Raw genomic sequence first — 19,502 nt, forward strand, 5'->3', positions numbered from 1 at the left:
TATGAATTATGAAAAGAGGAGGGGGCGTAATAGCGTAATATACACTCTTCTAATACAATCCTCAAATGATCTCACAGCAAATCAGTTTTACGGCTCGATGATTCTAAAGCAGACCAAAGAATTGATATTTTCTGTCATATCAGCATATACATTTAAACAATAAAATGCTTTCTTTGGTGATTCATGCGGGATATGAAGGTGGCCACATTGCAGAAAAATACATATGCTTCCTTCACAGCCAGCATGAATCATCAAAGAAAATTTAATGTTTACATCTTCCGTCGAAAATAATCTGCATGGTATTAAAGTAAATTTACTTAAATTAAGCTAATTAAGATTTTATTTTATGTGAGAGAGAGAGAGAGAGAGAGAGAGATCTGATTTTTGTTGGAAATTTCAGATTAGCTTTTGGGATGAACAAGATAATTAGGATATATTACATAGCTGATCTAAATCATTCCATTTGGCACTATCTGTATGATGTCATTTTATCGAAATAAATTCATTATAATCCAGTAGTACTTCAAATCCAAACTACATGCTTTCTCATTAAACAAAAGTGGCATACATTCTAAAATACACTTTATTTCAAAACCTAAATTCACAACATTTTTCAACTTATGATATCTCTATGATATTTATGTGACATATTAAAATTCCATCTTTTAGACACCATCATGTGACATGCATAGTTATAATATATAAACCACTTATAATACTTGTAAATATTTAACAATAAGATTAACTGGGCGAGAACTGGCTTTTTATGGAACATATGTTATAAAATATAAACAACTTTAAAATAAAATTCTTTAAAATAAAAAAAATTAAGGAATTATATTACTGACCAAATATTTACAAAATGAAATCAGATAAAATATTGATTGAAAGTTAATAGTTACACATAATAATTTACATCTTTTGCCTGCAAAGTCTCTATTTATGTGATTATCATGAACTTGGAACAAGCAAAGTTGCGTAAACTATTTATAAAACTGCCAATTTCAAAGAAAACCTATTAAAAACACATCTCAAAAGTAAACTTTCATGATATGTGAATATTAATACAAATGCATAATTATGAAGAAAAAAAATTTTGCAACAAATTGTTACTGCAATATGTTCCTATGTAAATTTAGTATGTACCGGTAGTTAATAACATCTGCACACAAAAAGATTCCCCCTGCTAAACCAAATTATACACAAGTTTTCAGTGCACACATTACATGTTTTAATAAATATTTGATTTCAAAATGAAAGCTCTTGATTACAAAAAACAGAGATGAAATTTCTCTGCATGAAGAAATATTGCTTTAATATTATTGATAAAAACACAAAGATTTAAACTATACACATCAAATCTAATAAATTATAATCTCCCATCAAACTAAATTTCTATCTAACAAAAGGAATACAATAAAAAAAAAAAGATATAATATAAATATGCCAACTAATTTATACTATAAACCAACTTTTATTCCTGCGCGAGTAAATTTCACATCTTTTGCGAAAGCCTTGTTATTGCAAATATTCTTTGGTGCAAACCAAGTCCTTAAATGTCTCTAAGATATTATTTCCCAGATAATCTACATCTTGGTCATGAAAAATAGTCCCCGCGAATCAGATTGTCCCAGGTAAAATGAAAAATAAAGTCATCATGAATAAAAGTTGGCTTACAGTTTATGAACCTCAATAAAGTACATGTATTATGAAATGTCATATATGAAATAGAAAAAAAAACTACCCTTGTAGGAATGTTAAAGGATTGTTATGGAAAAAGAGACAATTCTGAAACCAAGAACATTGTAAGATAAAAGGTACACATGTTAACATTAATTCACAGCTATACATTCAGGAAAATTCATATGAAGCACAATTGGCTTTGTAAAAATCTATCTGATATTGGAAAAATACAACAAATACATATACATCTATTATTTTTTTTTGCTATCACAGATTCTAATAATACAAATACACACACAAAAACTCTAACAACACATAGTCAACACTCAATACAATGTCTACATAATGACATGGATTTGATATAAAGAAAAAAAAACTACAAATGTACAAGTTATTGCAAAAATTTAATTGTCCATATGATAAACATAAAAAATCTCAAAATCCTTTTAACCGAATATAAGATAAACATAAGCTCTTCTGGAGACATTAGTCACATGACATGTATTCCGTTTATTAAATAAAAAATGGCAATGAGAAAAATTGAAATGACACATTCAGCACCCATAAGGAGAACAGATTTGCGAACATGGCATCATACATGAACGGAGCAAAACATTTTATTGCAGCAAAATTTCAAGGCCTGTCATTTTGAAGTGTGGCATGCACAATCCTATGGTTTGATGAATGAAGGCCCTCGTGGCAGTTTGGAAAGCTTGCTCCACATGCTTTCAGTACTTGTATACTTTGTCCTTTATTTTCCTGACTAGACAGCAAGAGAATATAACTCCAAATATCTGCAAACAGAAAGAATCACAATTATTTTGATAAAGAGAAATAGTTGATTTGAACAAATTTTTATTGTACATAATTACAATTTGGATTGGGCACAAGTTCCAAAACTTAAACCGCCCTCTCCCAATGGGAAAGAGCCATTTTTATACAGTGTAGATATAGTTATCAAAAACGTTTTTTAAAAATTAGCATGTTTTGGGATTAAATCAATAGGCATCTTTTGCAAGATATTTCCAAGTAATGCACACTTCCTCATCTTACCGTAATTTCATAAAGATTTTTTTTTCAACTGCTGATGGCACTTTGTTCATCTAAATAATTTTTCAAACACCAAAACAACTCAAAAAAATTCTGAGGCAAAAAAATCCTTATTACCGGTAATATTTAAGAAATGAACTCAATGTCTACCCAAGTTATACTCGTATAACCTGGGTTGGGGCAATTTAAGCTTTATAATCCGCGAAGCGGATTATAAAAAAGCGTAAATTGCTCCAACCCAGGTTATACGAGTATAACTTGGGTAGATATTGAGTTCATTCCTTATAATTTAATTTTCTGGAATTTGCTGTACAAATTGAGTCCGTTTTACTTTTAAAAATGATATAAATCTGTTCAAAATTCAAATGTAACGTCAAGTGAATTAGTACGTTGGTGCATTGTGACGTGTCTTGTGACGTGCAAACCAGGTTATACAAATTTAACTAAATTTTTCTATCCAATCAAATGCCGCGTTACAACCAGAATTAAATTATTACACAATAATTATTCCGTCAGCTGACTTATTTCATAACTACCAGTACTCCTTGGCCCCTACATATTGACAACATGGCCATTCCATTTTGTTCATTGACTTGTAGATTCCTATACACTGAAAAAAATGGTTAGTACCCATATAACCACATGATAATACGGAATTATTACCATCACTATTCCTGTACCCCCATTGATGACATGGTTATTACCACTATAAACATTTCCTGTTTATCTACCTATTAGATTTTTCTTTCTTGATATTGTAAATTTTACAGAGTGTGATCCGATTTTCTGGATTTTTTTTTACACTGTGGATTTCTGAATCCATATCACCACTCTCTGAAACTGATGACATGGTACACATAAAATAATATCTGTATTTTAGCATGTTTGAGAAGAGTGCGTTTAAAAAAAAGCTTTGTTGAATAAGTAAACACCATCAAATTGATTATAAAAAGATAGTTTTGTAATTAAAACATTAAAATGGACAAGGGTGTATAATAAATTTATCTTTATAGCAGTAACTTAATCCAAAGAGCTGGATCGCTTCTTGTTGCTTCACCTGGCAACTCGATGTGATCCGACCCTTTGGATCACGTTACTGTTATAATAATATATATTTACTGGCGTATTATATCACTACATACAGACCTGTACACAGCAAAGTCCTAGCCCCACACCGCCAATGATCATCAGAGATTCCTTGGTATACTGGGCCAGTCGTGGACTACATCCCTGTTAATTAAACATCATAAAAAACTTACAGCGAACATCAAGCAATCACAATCTAAAAATAGATATTGAATACTAAATTGATCTATGAGTTACAATATCTCATTGGTAAAAGGAATTTTTAATTTGAATTGGGCCCCAGCATTTAAAAAAATAAAAAAAGGTTCTACAGCAAAAATACAAGAACGACACATTCAAAAAGTTGGACATCACACGTTTCTTGACATAGCTTAATCCTGGCAGAGTATTAAATCTATCTATTACAGATAAAAATCAGAAGCTTGTAGTACCTTGTAGTATATATTGGAGGGGTGGTCTCTTATAATTACAGATAAACAATAATCACTAGTACCCCTGTACATGTAGTATATATTGGAGGGGTGGTCACTTATTATTACAAATAAACAATAATCACTAGTACCCCTGTACTATATATTGTAGGGGTGGTCTCTTATTATTACAAATAAACAATAATCACTAGTACCCCTGTACTATATATTGGAGGGGTGGTCTCTTATCATTACAGATTAACAATAATCACTAGTACCCCTGTACTATATATTGGAGGGGTGGTCTCTTATCATTACAGATTAACAATAATCACTAGTACCCCTGTACTATATATTGGAGGGGTGGTCTCTTATCATTACAGATTAACAATAATCACTAGTACCCCTGTACTATATATTGGAGGGGTGGTCTCTTATCATTACAGATTAACAATAATCACTAGTACCCCTGTACTATATATTGGAGGGGTGGTCTCTTATCATTACAGATTAACAATAATCACTAGTACCCCTGTACTATATATCGGAGGGGTGGTCCCTTATTATTACAGATTAACAATAATCACTAGTACCCTGTAGTATATATTGGAAGGGTGGTCACTTATTATTACAGATTAACAATAATCACTAGTACCCTGTAGTATATATTGGAGGGGTGGTCACTTATCATTACAGATAAACAATAATCACTAGTACCCTGTAGTATATATTGGAGGGGTGGTCACTTATCATTACAGATAAACAATAATCACTAGTACCCTGTAGTATATATTGGAGGGGTGGTCACTTATCATTACAGATAAACAATAATCACTAGTACCCTGTAGTATATATTGGAGGGGTGGTCACTTATTATTACAGATTAACAATAATCACTAGTACCCTGTAGTATATATTGGAGGGGTGGTCACTGACAGCACAGCCATGGGAGTAAGACATGCAGCAGGAGTCAGGGGCCTTGTTGGTCGTGTTCCTGTCCTCGCGCAGCCACTGCGACTTCTGCCAGTCCTTGAAGGACACTGCCCCACAACACAGAAACTGAAACCACAGAGGCAATCACTTCATCATTGTGTTTCTTGAAAAAACACATCACAATTAAGAGGGCTGGATGGTTGTGCTCATTTTTATGACTATATTAGCCTCCTTTAGAAGAAGAGCTTTGTATAAAGATATAGGGAAATGTTCAAATTTTATATCTAAAATAAGAATTTTTGTTTTCAGCTTAAGAAAGCTTCTAAAATTGTAAGGTAGATCGGAGGGTTAACTTGTGGACCACCCACCCTCCTAGAGGACTATGAACAATACTGATGTTTCGTCACCTACTATAGTCATTTTTCAAAGATGTCTTATTTAAATTAATTATCTTGATTGACTTAGGCAGTCATAAAATATGGATTATTTGGCTATAAAAGAAAGATAACTCTGTTTAATGGAAAACAAAAGATATTTTTAAAAACTTTTATCCCTTAAAATGAATAAATTGACCATTTTAAATCATTGCATCCCGTTGTATTTTTCTTGCCAGGTAAAAAAATATGCAAGGGATTTTTTTTTTTTATAATGTAAGCAATAAATCATTATTTCTGAAATTCCTTCAAGACAACTGTCAGTCCCTCTGTATTGTGGAGGATTTAAAATAGATTCAGATAATCACCCTCTGTTGCATGTCATCTATTGCTGTAGTTAAGTGAGCGTCGTAATTGTAGTTCTTCATCATGGTGTCATTTAGACTTCGCGATAACTCCTCTCGGATCTGTAAACACAGAAAACAGAAATGCATCGGGTATGGTAGTCAAATCTCTCTGTGCCTTTAAAAAAAATGTCCCGGTCAATTACAATTTGTCCCCAAAGTTTTAGTAATATCATTTCCCAAAAGAAATATCAAAGGTCAAGTCTAATCTTGAAAGTTATCAAAAATATTGTCTACTTGTTTAGTTTCTTCTCTGTTGATTGGTTACTTACAATTCCCTCATACATGTAGGCCAGAACTCCACTGATGGCTTCCAGCAAGAAAATGAGTAGTAAAAACACAGAATACTGAAAAATACCAAAAACAATCTGTACTTAAATGTCACTTACTGCAAGTTCCTCATTAAGACAAATAACACATGAGCAATTATCTGGAATGTAATCTTATCTCTCTAATTCTATTTTAAAGGATGCGACAGCGTACCGGTACATGTTTACATGTCCTATGCATGTTCATTTGAGTATGAACAATTTTTTGCATTCAATTAACATTATTTGTGAGAAATATACCAAAATATTAGAATACGAGAATTTTCTATCACAAATGCTTGTTATGAAACATGAAAAACTCACAGAGGAATTTTATCTAGCGGTACACAGTACAAAGGAAGTACTGTTAAAATGTTACATTTGGCTGTGTATTCTTTTTAGCATTTTGGCGGAAAGTGGCTTCCACTAATTCAAGTACACCGCTAAATACCTTACATGCATTAGAATGAACACACTCTGAAAAACACCAATTTAAATCCACGAAAACTTGTTAAAAATCATTTTCCGCCAAATATTGTACACCCTAAATATATAATATGTTTACAGTAACTTACTAAAACCAGCAGACATCTATTTTCAACCCGTGCCCCTGCACATCCCATGATTCCTGTCACAACGATGAAACCCCCAATGCCGATCATCAGGTACGTCGCTATAGGGAAGGTGGAGTTTCCAAGAAGACTAGCAAAGGAATGTTTGACAAATAGTATCCATACTCCAATGGCCAGGAAGGCACAGCCTGTTAGCTGTAACAAATAAAACCTCAATGTCATTCAATGTCATGTCTGATCAATATTTCTCAAAAAGGAATACTAGTGCCAAGTTCGAATGAATGAAGTCACTTTAATGTCCAATGTATTATTCCACATCACAATCTCTCTCTCTCTCTCTCTCTCTCTCTCTCTCTCTCTCTCTCTCTCTCTCCAAAATCATTCTTCATTTAAACTTGTAAAAGGTGGAAAAGCAAATTAAAAATAATTTTTCTTTAATCAAGAGCTGGAAACCTACCCAGAAGATAAATGTGAAGACATACACCACAAACTTGAGGAAGTTTTTGCCACAAAGATCTTGGTTTTTCCTCCGGTTTCTGGGTTGACCATTCATCATGATGAAAGGGGAATGGATGCTGCAAGCAAGAACGAGTTAACATTGTTATCTGTCATGTGCAGCCTAATGGCAAAATAATAATACTACCTTGTGCTGGTGATGGAGGTCAGACAACTCCCGTTGTTTTTACTCTCAGATGTTTACAGTAATGACAGCTTACTGACCACTACCACAAAATATCTCTCTCTCTCTCCCTCTCTCTCTCTCTCCCTCTCTCTCTCTCCCTCTCTATCCATATACCAGGTATAAATATCCTTAAAAAGGTTTTATGTAAGATTATTCATAGATTAACAATTTCTCTCCATCTTTTTGTAAATGATACATCAGAAAATATAGTATTACATTCAACTTCATATTCATAAACACAGTTAAAAGTACCTGTGTAATATACCGTACACCAGGAATTATTAAATTTCATATAAATTCAAAGCCAAGGAAATTAAATGACCATTGAAACAAGATACAGTGTATCTTAAAACATTATTAAGTATCATCAAAATTCTGAAATTTGCTTAATCTTCAAAAATTGTTTCCCATTAATATATACTGCTGTAACAGTAAAATTGATCTGCATTCAAAATCTTCACTTACACTTAGGGATAATACACTTAGGGATAAGTAAATCACAAGATAATTGCACTAATACCATGTGAAATCCTCCAAAACAATATGGGATGTACCTGGTGGGAACTTTTTTTTATAATAACTTTATCAGAACTGATTTCCAGGTACTGGTACCATGTAACTTTGAAAGAGCATCAGTACTAACATTTGAAAGGTTTGAAATAGCATCATTGGACACCTGATAGGTTGTATTACAGACTTGCCAAGGTCAAACTGTTAGAATGCATGTCAGACAAGCACTAGGCTTTGATGAACTGGAATATCCCAAATATTCACGTATGCTGGTTAATCAACACCATGAAATGCATACCTCAGTACCGTATTACACCTCCTCTCAGTCACTGGAGAATTCCATTTAAACATTTAAAGTAAAGAAACCACAATTTTTTTTTTATCCCCTATGTGTTACATTAAGTATAGTTAAAATAAAAGTACCAATACTGCATTACAATCTTAGACTTGTTAAAGTCAGAAGGGAGTGGGGGGATGGTCACTGAGCTGCCTTGACCAAGACATCGTAATCTGCTTCCATAGTAACTGCCAAAAAAAATTACTGGCATTTGCTCTCATCATTTTCAGGCACAGTAGCACACTGATATAAAGAAACCCTAGCTAGTGTTATCATTGAGTTGAACTCCTGTCTAGTTTAGTAGTAAAAACAGAACCCAGGAATCACTGACCATTGATAATCTATCATAAAATCAGTAATCCAACATTCTGATAAATATAAGATAATGAAATGCCTGCCTAAATTGCACAATGAGGTTATAATTTAATCACCTGAACCGCCAAAGATTATATATCTACCTATATACAATGCACTTACCTTTACGATCCTAGATCTCAAAATATCAGAATCCACCCTCTGCTAACTCCACTGAGCTGAATAAAAAAATGATTAGGAGATAAGGTCTCTTTGTCAGAAGATTAACTAATCATATATAAATTACCAAGGCAAATTACAGACCTCTCAAATTTCAGATTTTGGTCACTTCAATGGGGTAATGGTAGTAAGTAAAAGTTATCATTACATATCCTAGTATTTGATTACATTTGATGAGTTTTAAAGTTTGGCCAAAGTTCTGACTTTAAATTTTTTTTACAATTTGAAGCAAACAAAGAAACTGGGTAACATTTTCGACGTGAATAAAAACTTTATATGATAGACAGACCCTTTTGATGGAACTTGTTCCACTTGAGTGAAGAAAGACGGTGAAACAAAGGCATAAAGAATCTAAATACCAACCCAGTATCTGAATCTCTATTGAACCAGATCAAAGAAGAGTTCATATCTTACATGAAGCAGATCAAAGAAGATTTCATATCTTACATGTTTCAACTTATTTTCTGACCAAGCCCTTAGATCATGAACCAGCTTCATATTTTAGTCAAAATTGCAATCATAAAAATTGAAAAAAAATTATGAACTTCTCAACAAGTGAGCTTTAATTTAGGTAATTGATTGAATATATATATATATTATGCATATGTACAAACAAGATTGACACCTAGCAATGTAACTGATAAAGCTAAAGCTGTTTATTGCCAATATATGTTAAAATACAATCAAATGAATATAATTTCAGTCATTTAATTTAAAAGAACATATCTTTGTAATTTTTATCCAATGGATAGTGAACTTTTTATTCCTTAGCCTTGGCAATATCCACTGGGCATACATACTATGGCAAACATGTGATATAATGCTTATGAAATTTGAAATACGAAAAAGAAACATGAAGATTTTACAATTTTTTGTAACAATCTTAATGTGTTTTCTTATCATAAAGTTCTAAGACATTGCAGCAAAGATCAATTCATGAAACAGGGATTTTAGAGTTTCAGAAATGAAATCTTTGTTAATTTTTTTAAGGTTCAGATTGAGGTTGAGACTCAATTGTCAATTTTTTTAGGTCATTGTTTTGAAGTTACTAAAACTGCATGATCCCTATGGTTTAATCAAAACAGTCTCCGATTTATAATTTACCTAAGGGAAATCACAGTTAACTTCCTTCATTCAAAATGAACTCTCTCTCTCTCTCTCTCCTTACCTAGGAAATAGCAGTTGAATGGAATTGGTTACAACTGGAATGTGACTGAAGTTCGTTGGGATCTTTTCTCTTTAACAATCACATAATGACAGTGGAGGCCGAATACCACAAGATACAGTTACTGTTCTTGCACCTGTAAATATAGATCAGTCATTTGCTGTACTCACAGACACACTATAGTAATTAATGTAATGTGTTCTGTAATAACTTCTTCATTAAGCACTAGCACTAACACCTCACTCAGTCTGGTTCCATTATGTAACATACATGTAATTTCTCGAAAATTGACTATGTCTTTCATTACAAAGTGTTTCTGACATAATTATCTCTGAACAAAAATGTGATGTTACACACCCACCCAAAAAAACCTTGAGAAAAATGTGGCTCATATTCATACTGCAGTTCTTGCACTTTTATCATATACGTGTATTTATAAACACATACCGGTAGCTTTTGGGTGGGTTCTTTTTCGGTGTTGACTATACCTCACTTCTTTTTAAACAATATACTTTACAGAGAAAATGTACCTGTATCAAATCATATTTATAGGTTGATTCATCAGATAGTAAATTATGTATGTTTTAAATATTGAAAGTACATTAACAAGAAATTGCTAATGTATTTGCAAGCATTTTAAATATTTATCAAATGTTCACATACGATATGGTATTGAATAACATACATATTTCTGTACAGATAAAACTACAATTATAAGTTACCAGAATGTCCAGCATATAAAAATCACTCAATATATTCACTTGTAAGTTAGATTAATTTTACTGACTGTATTTCCTATAACATCCACAAGACAATGTCCTAGTTCCCAATCTGCACACATGGAACCTAGTTCCTTCAATTCTAATATAGTGTTAAAAAACAAACAGGTACTTTCACTTTGATAATATCAGGTACACTACACGATCTGCAGGTCAATTCCATCAAAACATACACAATCACCTGTCCTCAAACTAATGCGATTATTCACCATCAAGGTAACAAACTGGGAGCAAGGTTTGATAGCCAGGTTAATGAAGATAATTACTGCCCTCTCTCCCAACAGCTCAGATTTATGCACTTGACTTAGGAATAGCCTCAGCCCTGTGGCAGTGGGAATGAGAAGAGAGAGCGAGCTGTAGCATCATTAGAGAGATCAAGAGGGGACTGGTACAACAGTAACTTAATGACCTTGTCAAAACAAAGGGTCAAGCATTCCCGGTCAATGACTCATTGATGTGATAAGTGTGTGCAAAATGAAGAAGCCAAAGCTCTCTAACAAAGAACTAAAAACCCCACTGCTTGGCAAAATAAATGCCATTTTGGTGATGAAGTGACCATGACCTTGGTCAAATTACTAGTGTTAAGGTCAAGACACACCCTCAGCTTATGAGCAAACTCAAATTAAGCAGAGTATGAAAATCTAATGTTTCTCTTTTTATAATTATTTTTAATACCATATAAGAGTTAGTAGTTGCATTATAGACTAAACATTAAAATACCATGCTGATATGACCATGACCTTTGTTGTAATACAAGCCAGGCTCATGGCTCAAACAATCTAAGGTCACGGGCAACCATTCTGCAGACCATGAGACTGGTTTTTCCTTGTCCAAAAATATTAGTATTAGTTTTAAAATTTATTTATTTCAACATAAATAATGTGATCTAATCTTCCAATAAAATTTATCTTTGATTTAGTTTACATATAATTGAATAAGGAACCAACATAAGAAAGATGTATAATAACGAAAAAAAATTTGTTCACTGAATTATTTCTCATATATATTATTCACATGTCAGCCCTATAAATAAAAAAAACACAGAAGAAGTTACACCATTTCCTGCAATAAGGTTCTGTATAAAAAACTAATGTCCTATTTATTTGAACAGTGAGTCACTTTTGATGATTACTGGTATATCACTAGATGCACTTTTGTCCTTCAATCTACATGTAGTTACAAGAAATAATGGTAACAGCTAGGCTCACAGCAATGTCAGAGTGAAGCTTCTAAAACTGAAATCTCACAGGGGTACTTCAACTTTTACACAGACACCAAATTAATCTCCTATGAAACATCAAATAAGGTTAAAGTTTTCATGTAACAGACAACTATTTTGAGGAAAAAGTGATTTTTATGGCATGCTGTCCAAAAATAAGGTCACTTTCTTTTTAAAAAAATACATAGATACTTGAGTGGCAGAGGGGAATCAATTGAGAACACAAAGTGAAACATAACATAGAACTTGTTAAGAGGGCTGGATGGCCTTGGTCATTTTAAGACTATATTTGGTTTCCTTGAGAAGAAGAGCTCTCTATAAAGATATAGGAATATGTTCAAATTTTAAAGCTAAAATATATATAACTTTTCTTTACTACATGATACATTATATAAATAATGCCTGTTTGGGAGGTTAACAGTTGAAATTGACACCCCTTGAAAACCATTGTCAACCTCCGCTTTGTGTCGGTTGACATCATTTTGGTTTTCTTGAGTAGTCAATTTCAACAGTTACCCAACAGGCACTATTTATTTTATTATACTCAATGTCTAATTTTTAAAGAAAATTTTATTGCTTTTATATGGAATTGAAGTGAATTCTACAGTGAACCGTACGCGCATAATGTATGTGCATGTAACAATTCGTTGTGTTACCCATTGCCAAGTGTGTTGCTAATGCTGAGGGTAATAGAACTGCATCTTAACCAATCAGATTTCAGTATTTAACATGAAAATATAATAATATATCTTAGAAAATGATGTCTAAAAAAATTAGATAGATCTATTGGGTAATTTGTTGACCATCCAGCCACCGTAACCAATGTTAACCTAATCATCAGTTTACTGAGTAATAAAGCTCAAACCTAGGATTATACTGGATAACCTTAATTCAGCTTAATGGAACTAAAGACGTGGAATACAATTACAAATTTTTTTAATTTTCACTATGTTTGCGTCATAAATCATCATATTTTGCATTAATTAATATAAGAGTTTTCTCTTGGCAATTCAAAGGGTTATTGTTATTTCACTTGTCAATGATTTTTATGTTAAGAGAAACTTCACTATTACGACTTCTTAATAGCAATTAAAATGATTCAAATTAAAATAGGAAAAGAAAAATAATGTGAAGTTTTTATAACATTATTATTATTTCATTACAGAAAAATTTGATTCTTCATGAAATTAAAACCACAGCAAGCTCTGAAATTTTAGACACATGGAATTTCAAAATATTTTTACAGTACTGATGTTGACCTTAAATATTTTATTTTATGTAGGTACCTCATAAATTAAAACTACGAGAAAGTTTGGTGGACATGTTTTTGCCTTTGTGCTTACTGTATGTACATCGTTAACAGAAACCTTTTTAGTTTGTAATAAAAGAAAGACAGATTTTCATATTCTATTGTATTAATTGAAAAAATTCCAATACATATTGCACATAAAATGCACTCTAAGCATCAAACATGTTTTGTGTGTGTACAGGGCTCCTCCCAAATTTGGACAGAATACAAGATCTGATCACAATGGAAAACATGAAAAATAAGATTAATTTTCCCATGGATATGATTCCTTAATTTTTAAATATAATTTAGATAATACTTGTATTTGCAACTAAAATGTAATAGAAAAAAAACATGTAATTTGCAACTTTGTTTTTAAAAGAAATGAAAAACATTAAAAGATTGAGGCTGTTTACAGATGAAGTCTTCAGACTTGAAGCTCTCATACCAAGGTGAATCAAAACAATCTGTGTTTAGCATTTGTTTTTTCCCCGTCAAACTCTTTATGCACCCATACTAATACAATTAAGATATTGTTATCCATATTATGAGTGATGGTGCAGATATGCCAGTCACTTTTAGTAAGCTGCTGCAAATCCTATAATTTGAAGCAAAGATCTGTGGCGGTTGACTTCTTTATTTAATATGTATTAATTAATATTTCAGTAATTGAATATTATTAACCAGTTATAATGTATGTTGGCTGATTTATATTAAGTCTATGTGTGTTAGTGTATATATTGTTATTAAAGTAATATTTTTCACATATATTCGTAGTATATTTAACGTCATTTATTAATATGATAATATACGTATTTATATCATAATACGTCCCGGCCTGGGCCCCTGGGGTAGCCCGACGGTGTTTGTACTACGTTCTTCATATATTGTATAGAAGAAGGATTTTAGAGGAGATTGTTGGGAAACATTTGAACAGTAAGCACTGTTTTTGTGGTTGCTCTGTGAAAGTATTGTAATACAATTGTTGAACCATTTTAACAAGAGCTTGGACTTTGGGTAGTTGTGTCAAACAACAATGTGAGGTAGGCTATTTCATTGTTGGCCACTCAGCCATAGCTCTTTGAAATCATCAAGATTTGTCTGGCTTTTGAGCTAAGACTACATATTTCACGAAACCGTGTCATTTTTAACTTGTTTCAACTCAAGAAAAAGATAGCTACTCTTACCAAAAGTCCAAGGTCTTGTTAAAATGGTTCTATTATCATCATTCCTTTGCTTATTCGGGACTAATATTGGGCAACCGCCAGTAACATATCTTTGGGTCCATGAGGTAGCATAAAAATGGTAATCATGTAAATTTAATTACAGGCCTCTCACAACCATTTTTGGTACTGGGGCCGGGGCCAATGGATTGGGAAAAATGCGACGTTTTGATAGAAATTGGGAATTTTTTTCCTTGCTTAATGTACAGTTCCCAGAACAAAAACTAGGGTATATTGATAGGATTTTTTAAAGGTTAATTTTTTTAAAATTATTTTCAAAACTGGGAACATGTGTGTATAATAATGAGAAGAAAAAAAATGTTAATTCGCAGTGTGTGAAACAAGTTTGTTACTGAAGATGTAAAATTTCCTAAAAGTTTTTTGTGTAATTAATAGCTATATGTCAAAGGGCAAAGAAAATAATGAAACAGGTTTTTTTTATTTTTAAAAAAAATTATCTTATTTGTATTAATGTAAAATTTAATCTATATTTGTATTTATACCTTTAATAGAAAAATGTTTCTTGATTGTGTTAGCCTAATCACAATATCTATAAAGTCAGTCTCTGTACTTCTGTGTGTTTGGGGTATTAGTCCAACCCTTCGACCCACTTACTACCGTTATGTAGAGGATCTGTTCAAACATTTTTATAATAATTTTAACATTTATTGCAGAATTAGAAACTACTAACAGCTTATCAACTAACTGTAATATCAGGATTAAAAGTAATAAACATCGTTTTTAAAATTACAACGTTTCTGTCTGAGGAAATTCTGGCTAAGTTACCTACCGATCACAAGAAACAGTTTACAACGCGGTAGTGTTGCACATCTTCACAGAGCTTTTATGACTGCTGAATATACATGATATATATTTAGAATAAGTATGGTTTATTTCAAGTTACATTATTAATATTAGGGGCAATCTCAAATTGGGAAAAACACACTCAAATTTTGGGAAAAAAGATGCCTTTTTCACGTTGGGAATGGGGCCGAATATCGGCCCCAATTATAGAGGATCGAGAGGCCTGAATTATAAAGCTTTCATAAGGTCTATATTTTTATCAAAGAACATTTTAGAATTTCACATTTTTCAATCAATGATCATGAGGAAAGATTGTCATTGTGACAGGCTAACAGTTAATTCTGTTGTATTATAGTCTGTCCCAAGATATCCTGAATTCAGATTTTGCTTAATTGCTTGATATTTATAAATAGCTCAGGGTTCAAACAATGTTCTTTCAAAAGTGTGAAAAATTTCCAAGATTTTTCAATCAAAACACGTTCAAACACCCCTGTTAGCTTATCAGGTTTCAATACAATGCTTGAAATTGTGATGTCTCCGGGGATTTTGTATTGCAGCAAGCCCGGATGATAACGTTGAAAAATTGCCCGATGTATTCCAGGTGTATTCCGAATGGAGAAAAGATGTAAACATTTCCCATAATAAATCTCCGTAAGCAAGTAAGGAATCTGTTTTTGTTCCTGTGAATTTTTCCAAGTGAAAGATGATAATGTGTGAATGAAATTATCTTGGAAATTATCCCTATCAACTATTTCAATTGCACTTCTTTCACAGGTATGTGTATTTTTATTAAAAATCGTCCAGATGTGATGCATAATTTTCTTTGGGACAGACTATAGTGACCAGAGACATTCTGGGGGTTATACAGAGGTAACTAACTATTGAGCGATTAAATACTCAACATTGCGTATTGAAATACATAATGCATTTTTTAAATAAAAAATGCAAGACCATTTAAAGGAATTCACTACATCACATGGTAAAAAAAAGTCGTACCTGAAGAAAATTTTCTTTGGATTTTTTTGCTTGCACTTAAACCGGAAATGAGTTTAAGAAACTAATTCCCAAGAAGAATCCAGCACAAATCCCGATATAATCGACAAGGGGCTTCATTCCCAAAAACTGGCTTCAGGATAGGATTTTCACGAGCTTTTTGTTTTAAGAGATGGTACTTAATACTGGTAATTTTTCAGACTTTGACCCCCTCTAAAAAAAACACCCCAGATTCCACGGCACTTCCTCTTTCTCCAGTTATTAATTAAAAGCATTATCGAAGTGCCTGCACATGGCACAATATATTCAATTAACAGTGATTATTCGAAGACCATGCTATAATTATTCTCTGAAATAACACCAGAATTAGTTCATATAATTAACTGCACAACAAATTAACTCATTATGAATTATCAAGATAATAAAAATAAATTCATCAATTACCAATAGCTGGGACAACACCGTCTAAATTTTGAGACGTGGGCAGATAATGGTGACACAGGTATTATCACTTTATGCTTGCTCTCTCATTGGAAATAAAATCTTTTTTCAGCTTTAAACATTATTTGAAAGACTACATGCATTTATAAGCGAATGTTTACAAGCAGTAGGACGTAACTGTCTATTTCTTGCGTCAAAACAAGTTGAAAGTGACGCTGGTTCCAAGTGAAAAATACACGGATTGCGTAGTTTAAGCTCAAAAGCCAGACAAATCTTGTTGATTTCAAAGAGCAATGGCTGAATGGCTAACAATGAAATAGACAGGCCTACCGTCACAATGCTATTTGAAACTAACTACCCAAAGTCCAAGCTCTTGTTAGAACCATTTTAACAAAACTTGGGTCAAAAGCCGGACAAATCTTGTTGATTTCAAAGAGCCATGGCTGAGTGGCCATCAGTGAAATAGACAGGCCTACGTCACATTCCTTTTTAACACAACTGCCCAAAGTCCAAGCTCTTGTTAAAATGGCTCTACATAGGTTGTGTTCCGTACTGCATCATATTTAGGTGTCCATGCACAAGCTCCCTCAAACATAGAGAACCAATGTAAACCACTGGTGGGTATCGGCGACCATGACAGCACTGTAGATGTGGACATGTATGACGTAATTTACATACGGTACTCGAATTCACAATCATGGATATTATTTTCGCGAGGGAAAAAGCATAGTCTCTAAACAATTGAGTTTGTCATATACTTATTTGTAATTGAATGGATATTATTTTTCCAAACGTTTCCCCTTATATCCATGTAGCTGTCCAATTGATTCTCAAACCCTCTTGCGATTTTGTGTTGAGTTGTATAACTGTTTTCTGTTAGAGTATATTGCTTATACTCATGTGAAGGTTAGGGCCCGTGAACCTATTGTTCATAATTTTCCATTATATTGCATATACATGTATACGTGCTTCGTTTTATTTTACTTTTCAGTGTCTTTTAAATTAGCTAGGATATACAAATTTAATTTTATAGGACCGTATTTATAATCATACTATATTTATTTTACAACGATTGCTAAACAAGTTCTACAAGTCTACAAGTAATATTAAGATGTTGGCGCGATGTAGTTAAGGATTGGGGTGGGGTAGACTACATGTAGAAGAGAACCCACGTGTTTGACCTATCGACACCGTGCAATCTCACATACATGTACACGTGCAACCGCTGGGAACCTTATTTTCAAGTTGGCTTCTTTAGAGAATATATATCAATAATTTATTTGCATTCATATGAGAGAGAGAGAGAGAGAGAGAGAGAGAGAGAGAGAGAGAGAGAGAGAGAGAGAGAGAGAGAGAGATGTATTTCCGACTCTATAATCTTGAAAAGTGGAGCTCATACGAATTAATTGATGAAGTATGACAAAGTGAAAATCGTGTATAATCGCATTTACGATTTAGTTACGTTTTTGGTTCAAATTTTAGATTGCATTTTACGTATTGAGTTTTATTTTTCTTGACGGCCTGAAAATTGTGGTCATTTTTACAACAAAAAAATTATGTAAAACACATGTATGCCGTAATGATAATTGACGTCCATGTTCTTAAATCCAATTTCAAACATCAACTTGGTCATGAACAATTTTATTAATTTCTTTAAACAAGAAAGACTATTGCAAAAAAAATAAGTTGTATATGTGGTGCCGCTGTTTAACTTATTGCCTTTAGGAAGTACATTTGTACATGTACATGCTATATACAAGTTTTAAGAGAAAATATCAAATGTTAATATATTTAATTATCGCTTTTGCTGACATAAATGTAGGAAACGTGTCAAGTGCAAACGCTGCTAAATATTTTTCATTTATGCTGTGGCTTGAATAATCGAAGAAAAGAGACAAACTGTATGATGATATGAAGGTCTTTGGCAAATTTATATGCTTCAAAAACTGTAAAGAATTTTTCACAAAACCTATCAAATGTAGACATAATTCATGCATTTTCAACCTTCTTCAGTTTGAGGTAGGCTATATCGAATCAATATTCAAATTATTATTTTTGTCGGATTTTTGTTTTTTTTCGTGTATTTACATGTAGCTACTTCTTTGATAAAACCAGAAGGTGACCCGCAATATACTAAAGCGGTGATGTCATAAGAACTACTGTCAAGGTAGCTACTTCAAAGATTGATATATTTTGTGATAAAGATCTGTGTCCTTTTATAATATTCTTTCTGTTGATACCAAACAACCAATTATGAAGAAGCGTTTTAGAACCATTTTAACAAGACCTTGGACTGTCAGTACGTAGGGCGTAGCTATCTCTTCCTTCGTCAAAACAAATCAAAAATGACGCGGTTTCAAGCGAAATATGCATCAATTGCATAGTCTTAGCTCAAAAGCCAGATAAATCTTGTTGATTTCAAAGAGCCACGACTGAGTGGCTAGCAATGAAATAGACAGGCATACGTCACATTGCTGTTTGACACAACTACCCAAAGTCCAAGCTCTTGTTAAAATGGTTCTACATATTTTGCAAGTAAGTTGTAAAAAGAGAAACGGAGTACCCCGTATGACTGTCCGTGTATTTTTTTTCCATTATCATATAATTATCCATTGAATCAGCTTCCAGTTGGCCTCCAGCAATTTTTCCTCAATTCATTTAGCTTAGTATTTAAGGTAAACAATACAGGTAAATGGACAAAAATGTA

General features: G+C 32.7%; 1 protein-coding gene across 4 annotated transcripts; it reads right to left on the reverse strand.

Annotated features, from left to right (window-relative positions):
- Positions 1-565: 565 nt before the first annotated feature.
- LOC105325952 (CD151 antigen) lies at positions 566-16,613 on the reverse strand. Of its 4 annotated transcripts, none has more exons than XM_066084398.1 (10): positions 16,358-16,613; positions 10,052-10,184; positions 8,827-8,882; positions 7,278-7,395; positions 6,824-7,015; positions 6,213-6,287; positions 5,905-6,003; positions 5,133-5,288; positions 3,880-3,963; positions 566-2,477 (listed from the first exon to the last, which is right to left on the reverse strand). In XM_066084398.1, exons 4-10 carry the CDS (start codon positions 7,374-7,376, stop codon positions 2,412-2,414), a joined length of 771 nt encoding a protein of 256 aa, XP_065940470.1. In that variant the 5' UTR covers positions 7,377-7,395; positions 8,827-8,882; positions 10,052-10,184; positions 16,358-16,613; the 3' UTR covers positions 566-2,411. The 4 variants fall into 4 exon arrangements, with proteins under 4 accessions (XP_065940470.1, XP_065940471.1, XP_065940473.1 ...); XM_066084399.1 differs by lacking the exon at positions 16,358-16,613 and adding an exon at positions 10,836-10,978; XM_066084401.1 differs by lacking the exon at positions 16,358-16,613 and adding an exon at positions 10,832-10,966.
- Between the last annotated feature and the right edge of the window lie 2,889 nt (positions 16,614-19,502).

The sequence above is a fragment of the Magallana gigas genome, chromosome 5, assembly GCF_963853765.1.
Source record: "Magallana gigas chromosome 5, xbMagGiga1.1, whole genome shotgun sequence".
In the NCBI taxonomy this organism is placed as follows: Eukaryota; Metazoa; Mollusca; class Bivalvia; order Ostreida; family Ostreidae; genus Magallana; species Magallana gigas.